The sequence below is a fragment of the Sceloporus occidentalis genome, unplaced genomic scaffold (assembly GCF_023333645.1).
Source record: "Sceloporus occidentalis isolate IW3139 unplaced genomic scaffold, rSceOcc1.0.p SCAF_225, whole genome shotgun sequence".
NCBI lineage: Eukaryota > Metazoa > Chordata > Lepidosauria > Squamata > Phrynosomatidae > Sceloporus > Sceloporus occidentalis.
In genome coordinates this window covers 1,118,360-1,129,119 of record NW_028317205.1, presented here as the reverse complement: position 1 = coordinate 1,129,119, position 10,760 = coordinate 1,118,360, and the positions used below count along the sequence as shown (strand labels likewise).

Here is a 10,760-nt window from a genome sequence, read left to right as displayed (position 1 = left end):
ACTTTATATGTTTATTGTATGTGTGCTTGCATCCAGGTTTTAGATTATAACACTTTAAAGTTGCTAGATAAGAGTGTTAGAGGCTGTCTGCCTCTGTGAACTTGTGTTTGTTTTTGAGAGGGCATGGAAGGCATGGGAGAGATCCTTATAACCTCAAAGGAAAATGGGTTAGCATTGTGCTCCCCCTAGTGGAAAAGACATGAATTGCATATAAGCCACATTATTAAAGGGGGGGGTAATGGGGCAAGGGAAGAGTATGTATGTCAGAGTGAAAGTGTGTGTTATAATGAGTGTGTATGTGTGCTAGAGAGAGAGAGTGTGTATGGGTAAATGTATATTTTAGCATGAGTGTGTGTTAGCATGAGTGTATATATGTAAGTGTATTAGCATTGATATGTTAGTATATGTTAAATTTAAATTATATACACTGAGGGAATTTAAACATGCATGGGATAGGCATATGGCTCCTAAAGATTTAAAGATGACACCAGTGACTGATTAAGATTTGAAACTTTTGAGCAGGTATAATAGGTAGACTATAGGTGCGGAATGGGTGTGATCTGACACCCCTTTGTGCCTGAATTCTAAAAGTATTATGTGCTTATCCTAAATTTTAGAGATTGAGGGTATTGCCCAATAAGCTTGGGTAATACAAAAATTTCCATCAGACTTGGCTACTTGGCACAGAGACCACAATACCTTAGAGAGAACACACAAGTGCTGTTGGAGGAAAATTCTGATAAGACAAGGTGATCCAGTGGAAAATTTGAGACAATGGCAATATTGTACTGCGTCTGGAAAATCATTCCGGTACACGATACAAACAGAAAATGCTGCAGTGTTTGTCCATAATGATATCACAGCGCCTAGGAGATATGTCACATGTGCTACTGATCTTTTAATTACATTCAGTCTTTGCTGTTATTATGGAAGTTAAGAGGGGACCTATAACTAGACCCCCAAAAATATCTGTGTGCAGGCCTGAACTGGCAACCTGGCACACTGGGCAAATGCTTTGTGGGCAGGTGAGTGACAGAGCCACATACTCACCCAATCTGCCACTCCGGGCCTCAGTGTGCGGCCAAAAGCTTGATATGTCCGGCAACACTCTGCATGGACATAAAAACACAGCATCTGGCCACACCCATCTAGCCATCGGCCATGCTTACGTCATCTGGTGGGCACCTCGTCATCGGCAGTCTGGCCACGGCTGTCTTTGTCCAAAGGCAAGAAATGTCTCCATCCATTAAGGCAATGCAGAATTTACCAAGAACCCATCATTATGGGTTTTTGCACATATAATTAATTTTATTGGTTAAAATGATATTTAAATTAAGTAATAAGATATTTTTTAAAATTCCCTATTTTGACAGCACTCCTGTATTCCCTTCATAACTTTTACAGTTTTTCACTTTTTTTTGTGAAAAACGTAATCAGGCATTTTAATTTGCATTACATTTAGATCGATTATGCTGAATATATTTTTCCTTATAGAGAGCAATTGTGCACTTTGTACATTTTCCCCCTTTTTAAAAATATACATTTCTTCAATTGCACTTAACAATTTTATCAGAATTTTTTTATTTGTTGCATTTTCAACCTTTAAAATTAAATTTCATGAAATAATGACAGAAAAAAAGATCTGCCGAAACCCGGGATCGAACCAGGGACCTTTAGATCTTCAGTCTAACGCTCTCCCAACTGAGCTATTTCGGCAGCTGTGCTTCTGAGTCAATTCACCGCACCCTCCTTCATCATTGTATTTCATGCCATTTTTACAAAAACATAAAAAATGTTTTATAATTTTTCTTAAACAAAAAAAAACCTCACATTCCTTGAATTGTTCCAACTGGTGCCAAAAAAACATCTTTCTAATTTAGAATTTTGTTTTTTATAAGAACCTTAACTTATGTCACATTAACTTCGTAAATTTCGCCACAAAACATCTATTTTTCTGGGATTGTGCACAGCTCGTCTCTGTGGCGCAATCGGTTAGCGCGTTCGGCTGTTAACCGAAAGGTTGGTGGTTCAAGCCCACCCAGGGACGTACTTTTTTTAATTTATATTTTTACACATAACATAAACAATAACACGAAAAGTTTTTAACATTATACCACCTGTTGTCAAAAGTTAAATGTGTTTTAACATCGCAGCTCTATGGATCCATAAACCTTAAGGCTGAATATGTCTAAGACCTACAGAAGCAGGAAGTGGCTGTAATTCTCCAACCTCACCACAATACGGCACTGTTCCTACACACAATGCTGGGCTAAATGCTCTGTCTACTGATTAAGATGCCAACCTAAAGGGGGTTATATATAAAAGTGATTCTGGTGCAAAGTTTTTAAAGTGGTCTTGTCACCATAGCAACCGATATCATAGGCTAATTAAATAGAGCATTTCATTGCCTCCTATTGGCCAGTCCATTGATATAATAAGGCTACTTTAAAAACGTTGCGCCAGGATCACTTTTTCATACATAACCCCCATTGTCTATTTACAATTCTTGCACCATGCATTCAGCGTCAGGTGGAACACACATGGAGAAATCAGGATGCGAATATGCTGCTAGGTCTGCAAAGCGATCCTATCACCATGGTAACCAACAGAACGTTAATGTTGATAGGGCAATCCCATAGGTTGCTATGGTGATAAGATCACTTACAGAAGTTTACACCAGCACAACATAACTCCCATAGTGTATTCAGTGTATTTGCACCACTCATGTAACGTCATATGTAACATGTGCATTAACAGTGTTTTAAGTAACAGAATGTGGTTTAACAATAAAGTTCGTATGAAAAAAAGGACAGCGGAAAGGTGGGCGGGGTTAGCAGCATCTCTTGCGTTCTCTGTGTACGTGCGCGAGCACTGTGAGGCCTGTGACCCCCCCCTCAGCTCACTGATCCCCCTCCCTGTCGTGTGCGCGCTTCCCCCCCCATCCAAGGCCCGGTTTCGGTCCGGTCGGTCGGTCACCGGGAAACAAGCCCCGGTTCCCTCTCCCTTCCAGGCGCCATGTACCGCGCTCTCTACGCTTTCCGTTCTCCGGAGCCCAACTCTCTGCAGTTCGAGGCTGGGGAGAGCTTCATTATCCTGGAGCGGTGCAACCAGCACTGGTGGCTGGCCAGCCGGTGTAGCAGCGGGGACACGGGCTACGTGCCGGCCTCCTACGTGGAGAGGATCAAGGTGAACCAACCTGGCACACATACACGCGCCTTTATCCATGGAGGGCTGGGCCAGGCTGTTATGAAACTACAACTCCCATGATCCTCAGGCAGCCTTGGAGGATCACGGGGGTTATATTTGCACAACAGCTGGGGATGTCATTTCTTGCAAACGTCATGTGATATATAAAGATGTATATCTTATTAGCCATTCATTATATTTTAATGCAGTGACAATCTCTCTGAGATATGGACCTCTGTAACTGGCGATCTAGTGTTCTAAATATCTTATGATACATGATACATTGTAATTTACTTTGTTTATCTTTGTTACAATGTAACTGATATTATCTGGTCCTGTTAGAGAAGGGAGGAACTGATTTTGTCCACCTACTGTTACATATAACTGTTTACATAACAGAATTATTATTGTTACTGTATATATCTATTCACTCCCATTTACCATATCCATCATACAATGAAATAGTTAAAGTATTAGTTTAATCTTCCATCAATATATATATATATATATAATGTATATATGCACACATACATTTGTGTTTGATTTAGAAACATATATATATATATATATATATATATATAATGTTTCAAACATTTGATGGGAGATGATTGTAAACCCTCCTAACCTGTTGTTTCTATAATTGTTATGTTATATACTAACTATACTTGTCATGTCCTGTTTATTCACTGTACAGCGCTGTGGAATATGATGGTGCTATATAAACAATACATAATCATGATATTCAGTCCATCTAGTGCTCCTGCTGGAAAGGTCTTTTTCCTGCTGTAATGACCTTAATCAGTCGTTGGTCTCGTTTTATATTCCGGAGCCGTATGCCGATCCCATGCATGTTTAAATTCCTTCACTGTGTTAACCTCTACCACTTCTGCTGGGAGGCTGTTTCACTTTTCTAGCAAAGCAAAGCAATGGTAGTATATATAGAAAAAGCAAGCAAAATAATAATTATTTAAACATATGGGGATAACCATTCATAAAACTGCTAAAAACCTCCCCTTTCATAATGTATCAGTATAATCTCTTTGGGATTAAGAAAATTCTCAGTAGAGTTACCCTGAGACCATTTAAGGTTCGAGGAGATGAGATTCTTAGCTTGGTTTTGGCCTGGAACAGAAGTTCTTAAACAGGGGTATCCTTACTACTTGGGGGTATAGGAACCAAATTCTGGATGTATGGGATCTCTGAATAATAAAAAAAACTTGTATCTAATAAGACTGGTGTGATGATGATGACGACGACGACGACGATGATTTTGACAGCCTGGTGAAGACTCTCTATGGCAGGGGCGTCCAACCTGCGGCCCTCCAGATGCTGCCGGACTACATCTCCCATAATGCTCTTTCAGCTAAGGGGCTGGCTGAAGAGTATGGGAGATGTAGTCCTGCAGCAGCTGGAGGGCTGCACGTTGGACACCCCTGCTCTATGGGAACCAAATGATGGGGATTTGGGGCTGGATCTCCAAATAATTAAAGAAAAAAAGTCATACTGGTACCTAATAGGACTGGCGATGATGATGGTTTCTACAGTCTGGCACAGGGGGCATGGGGACCTACTGGCCAATCCATTGGGGGTCTCTAATCGTAGAAAGGTGAACCCATATCCTAGAAGGTCCAGTGGTACTTTAAAGTTAATGCAATGCGAGTAAGGCTTTTTCATGTCGCCATAACTCTAGTAAAGTCACCCTGAGTAGAATGGCACGGGAAATTTTACGTTTGCCTTTAAGACAGCGATAACTATGACCAGCGCTTGCCTTTTATGTCAGGTGTTCAATTAAGCCAGCAAATTTTGATTATAATAAAATAAAAAATGTCCCATTTAATGTAACAGGAAGTCATTTTCATGCTTTATAAGTCTCAGATTAACAATTTAATAACTACATTTCTGGATTTAATATAAAATCCACTTTTACTGAATACATGTGACATTGAATGAAGTAAAACAGCTGGTTTGAAATGCAGGTAATGAGTATGCAATAGATCATAACGGGGAATTTGATTAGAAACGCTGCTGCTATAAATCCAGCAAGAACAGCGATAAAACCTTTGCTAATTTGAGAAACACGCAGAGCGATCGGGTCTGGGGGACATTTTTTTTCCCCTGCAATTTAGGTTGAAATGACATAAAACATAACAGTCCGAGACAGAGTTTGCGTTTGTTTAACCTCTAAAACTATTTAGCGGACAGCTCCCAAATAAATAAAGTGTGGCATTTTTTTTCGTTGCGTAAACAGTAGGGAAATAGTTTTGCTTCGACCACATATAGGTTATTCTAGTGGTCCTTCTAGTCAACTAGTATAATAATAAAAAAAAAATAACTTGTTAGTTGTAGGTAGCAAAAATTAAGATGGGATATTTACCATGAATAACTAAAATATTATATCATTTAATTTACTTTGAGTTAAATGATTTTTTAGAAAATATGGCTCCATATAGTTATTCAGGTTCTTTGATGTATTATTATTAATAATATTATTATTATTATTTATTATCTTTTATTTATATAGCGCCAACAATTTACGCAGCGCTTAATACAATACATATATTCATACGATACGTTAGGTCAGGGGCGTCCAACCTGCGGCCCTCCAGCTGCTGCATGGATCTCCCATAATGCTGTAGTCCTGCAGCAGCTGGAGGGCCGCAGGCTGGACGCCCCTGCATTAGGTGGAGAGAGCTGGCTATCAACGGAAGTATAAAAGGCATCTTATTCTTATGATCCAGTTTCATCACATTTGGGGTTTCTCCTCTTCGCCAGGATAGATGCAAAATATTTGACATAGTACAATCAGAATTATCTCAAAATTCTATTATTATTTTAAACAAGGCTGTACTTTTTGTTCCCAGTCCGAGACAAGTCGCCCGAGACCCACCCAGCCCTGCCGGTAGGGTTACATGATCTTCCTCGCTAGATATGAACATTGTCATTATTATTATTATCTATTATTTATATAGCGCCATCATGTTCGGTAGCGCGATACAGTGGGTAAACAGGACATAACAAGTAGTATATAACCTAACAATATGATTTACAGAAACAACAGGTGAGGAGGGCTCTGCATGCCTCGGGAGCACTAATTGCTTAGAAGAGTGCGAGAGCGGCGACAGAAAATTATCCTTCAACGGAATCATTAAAAAAAAATGAAGACAAATAGGTGTTTTCCTTTTGACTTTGAGCAAAACAGCTCATTTGCAGCGGTTCTTATTAAATCAACTGTTAATTTCATTAGATCCTCGCTGCCACGGACGCCTCGTTCTGTCTCGTGCAGACCTTGGATCTGCGGGGGGCCGTATTATCGCCTATGAATATATAATGCCCTGCGTATGCATTTTCGTCGGCGTGGATCATTTTCAGCTGCTGATAACTACATTTCATTCTAGAACGAATGCAAACACAACATCTATTCCAAATACTTAGGGTTGATTTACAACGTCTTGTTGCATTTATAATTTACAATGATATGGTATTGATATCTCGTATATCAAAGCCTCTCTGGGCCGCTTGTATGCATTATTAAAACCCAGAAAGAACGAAACTGCATCTTAATTCTCCTGAGCCTCATTAATCCAGCTGTGGAATACACAGGCTGGAAATGTTTATTTCTCTACCAGTATGTGTGCGCGTTAATTGAGCCCCCACTCTCTTGGCTAAATATGTACTGTATATGTGTGTGTGTGTGTATGTATATATATATATATATATATATATATATATATCATACAATTTATGTGGCTGGATAAACGTCTTTATTTTTTTAGTAGCATAAATACACTAAGAATGAAATAATAGTTATTATTATTGGATACCATTAGGTATATTATATTAAAATATTGTCTTGGCACTGATGTATAGAATAAATGTATATTTATTTTTTATTTTATTTTAAATATATTTTTTTTTTTTAAGGATAAATATATTGATTTATTTGCTTTCCATATTTTCTGTACACAGATAATTGCCTGCTCTGTTGTCTCTGCCGTTAAATAATCCTGGATAGCGAGATTGCTGTGTATGTAGTGTGGATAGGCGAAGTGGAAAAAAAAAAAAAAAAAAGAAACACCAGTTCCCAAAAATAGAAAAATTACCCAAAACGCTGGTATTTGAAAATCGCTGACGTCACGGCTTTCTCCGAGCCAGAACATATCCTTCCGGCCAGCTTCGTTTTATGAATGGTTTTAAAATACATTATTCCGGAAATTAGCCGGAGACCTCGCTTACAATTCCGTCTCCCTGTGCCTGAACCAAATAATTAACCGCCCCGTCTTCCCACATTGACTTATAAATGACTAATAAGGTCATGGTGGTAATGCAGGTTACAAACGCATGTCGTATATTTGGGGGTTCTTATGCTATAGATCGTGTATCTTTTACTTTACTGAGAGGCTGGTAGATGAGGAACAGCCTCCCAGCAGAGGTGGTAGAGGGTAATACAGTGAGGGTATTAAACATGCATGGGATAGGCATACGGCTCCCGAATCTAAGACGAGGCCAACGACTGACTAAGGTTTAAGTCTTTACAGTAGGAAAAAACGGGCCGAATGGGGCAGTTCTGTTGTCAAATTCTGTTTTTTTTTTATGCTAAGATCGCTTTGATTTGTAAAGTCACTTTAATATAAATGAATCCGCTTTTAGAATTTTTAAATGAGATTATTGATGCAGAAAAATGGTGATTTTTCACATTTTCTTGTTTGTGTTGAGGTTCGCTTGTAGGAGGTTGCGTTTCAACACAGATTCTCCCATATGTTTGCTGCTGTCAGCCTCATCGGGTCTCTTCATTGTATCACGTGTTATTTCAGCTTGGCTCGACAGACAATACAAGGGTGTGAAAATGCATTTCCGAAGCAAAGTGTGTGCTTAAGCAAACATGTTTCTGACTTGGCTTCGCTGACGCGCTCACATAGAACAAATCACGTTTAAAAAAATAAAATAAAAAAAATTCCATTATATTTCTTGCAATGATTCCTCAAAACAGACTATTTATTTACTATGATTGCGACATTATCAATAGCAATGAACATTTAATTTTGGAATGCGCACATATCACTAAAATCATCATTATTATTATTATTATTATTACATGGGAAGTTGGATCTTTTTAAGATCAATAATTGATAGTTTATAGTGTTTAAGGTGAAGATACAGTTCACCAATACCAGATAGCCGAATGGACGAACAGTTTAGTAACTCGAGCCCAAAGTGTCATCAATTCTTAATTCTTAGCATTTTAAGTCTGAAAGTACGTATTCATATGCCACGGGATCTTCATTGCTTTGTACATTCAACAAAACAGAAAATAGGCGATTCAATTCACTAGCAACCCTGTAAGTTTTTGTTTTTTTTTGTTTTTGTTTTGTGTAAATAAGACTTCAGTGCTGTTCTGATACAATCTGCTGATTTAGTACCAAAAAGGCATATTCCCGCAGTAATTGATTTTTTCTTCTTTGTAGCAGTATATTAGAATCTTTACTTTCATTTGTCGTTTAAACTTTTTTAAAAATAATTTTATTTTAATATTTAAAAAAAATAAAATAATTTTATTTTATTATTTTAAATTTTTTTTTTTTATTATCAAACAAAATCTATGGCAGCCCAGCGGGGTGGCGGACGTGCTCAAATAATGAGCAAGAAAGAAATCCTTAATGTTTCGTTCAGGGGATTCCGAAAGCATCGGAACCTCCTCCCCACATCCTTGTACCATTTTTCGCGATTCAGTCGTGCTCCGTGTTCTCTAAATCATCTCCGTCTGTAAAGGCTTCTGTAATTTCAATGTTTCCTAATCACAAGGGACTGCGTGTGTGTGTGTGTGCATGTGCGTGTGTGTGTGCATGTGCGTGTGTGTGTGAATTCAGGGAACATGCAGACAGATCCCCCGAATGTGAAGGTTCTTATGTCTTGGATAAGATCCATGTGTCTGCTTTTGCGTATTTAGAATATATCTCACGGGTTCTCATAAACAAAGCAGAAAATTGATGCCGCAATCATGGAGATGGGGGAGATGGGGTGAAGGCGCGTGGAACGTTCGATGCTCGTAAGGTGACAGGAACGAGTGATTGAATTAAACGTAGATTTGCCTGCCTCTTACCTTTGGAATTACATAGAGCGAAGTTGTCACGCAAAGCCTACCTTCTGTTTTGATGCCTATTACCGGGGGATATACCCAATACTATTTTTAGCTTTCATCAATGGAGCCCGGGGCTTTTATGTTCCCAAGACACCCAAGGACGATCGAGATTGTAGTCAATTATTGTAACCAGGGACCTCACGTAGCATGTGTTCTAATTTAAAGATGCGATACCTGTTATATTAATCTTGTCAGATAGAAACCCAGAACACAGAGAAATAATATTAACCGCGTCTATACGTTAGTTTAATAAATGTTGTAACAACTGATGGCAGATGCAGGCTAGGGAGCAAAGTGAAATGTCACTTATACAAACCAATAAAGCAGGGGGATCGGCCGCTCGCTCCGTGTGTGTAACATCGCTTGATGAATAGGGTCACATCGCCCCGATATGAGAGATGATTCTAGTAAATATCCTCCCAAAACCCTTCATAAATCATCAGATCATTTTCTACCTTTTTTTTTTAAACTTGTAAGAATTGCACGATGATAATTCGGACATCTGGTATTGTTGCTTGGCCCGTTTCTCTGTTTCTCCTCCTGTCTCGCTGGAGCTGGAAAAATACCAGATTTTTAATGAGTGAGACATAAATACGTATAATTTGATGGCAGATAAGAGCCGTTCGGCCCATGCAGTCCTGCTGTAAAAACCTTAACTTCCTTATTCAGTCCTTCGTCTTGTTTTATATTCACTAATAGCCGGATGCCTATGCCGTGCATGTATCAATTCCATCACCTGTAGCGGTTCTACTGGAAGTCTGTTGAACATATCTGCTACCCCATACATTTTAACATTTTATGGGGTGTGGGTAGTGGGTACAGGGCATGGCTATCCAACAGCGTTTAAATCTGACTTTATGATTTATTGATTACCGAGTAAGGAAATATAGGTTCCTCCGAGGCCATGGACATTGGGATTTTGGTCCTAAAGAGTCAACCCCCCCTCCAAAAAAAGTACAGTTTTGTATAACACGGGTTCTTTTATTGCGTAGAAGCCATTTATTTCCCTTTTTTTATTCTGGAGGTCCCAATTCTGCTACTTTTAACACACCGGAACGGTGACGTATTCTGCCGCTGGACACGTATCTTCTCTAGAGGTGTCTTGAACATGTATGTACAATAATGTTATATCAGATTATGGTTGACTGCGTAACGTTGGCATTTGAAATATTCTCTCGTTTAGAAATACATTCGTGTTCCGTTCAAGCCCTTCTCTTCCCCGATGTAGATGTAACACTGAGAAACTGCATTTCCATTCTGTTTCTGTAATCACACGGAGTGATAAAAGTTACATAAAAATAACCTGCCTGCACTAATGATAATTGTGATGATTTCATTTAACTAAGCAGCGGACCTCATACAATCTGTTAATTGGTTGTAACTTGCATTTCTGCAAAAACCGAGGCAATGGACCCAAGAAGCGAAATGCTAATTAATG

The 10,760-nt window shown here is 38.8% G+C and overlaps 1 protein-coding gene and 2 non-coding genes across 3 annotated transcripts in view; 2 read left to right on the top strand and 1 right to left on the bottom strand.

The window, feature by feature from the left end:
* Positions 1–1,643: 1,643 nt before the first annotated feature.
* TRNAF-GAA (transfer RNA phenylalanine (anticodon GAA)) lies at positions 1,644–1,716 on the bottom strand. The gene has a single exon. It is a non-coding gene; the product is annotated as a tRNA-Phe (tRNA).
* A 257-nt stretch (positions 1,717–1,973) lies between these two features.
* On the top strand, positions 1,974–2,047 carry TRNAN-GUU (transfer RNA asparagine (anticodon GUU)). Its single transcript has one exon. It is a non-coding gene; the product is annotated as a tRNA-Asn (tRNA).
* A 968-nt stretch (positions 2,048–3,015) lies between these two features.
* The window catches only part of LOC149276785 (NCK-interacting protein with SH3 domain-like), a 29,221-nt gene continuing 21,476 nt past the window's right edge, over positions 3,016–10,760 (top strand). The window contains exon 1 of the mRNA XM_089503317.1: positions 3,016–3,186. Coding sequence (XP_089359443.1) covers positions 3,016–3,186 — 171 coding nt within the window. The remainder of the gene's footprint in view (positions 3,187–10,760) is intronic.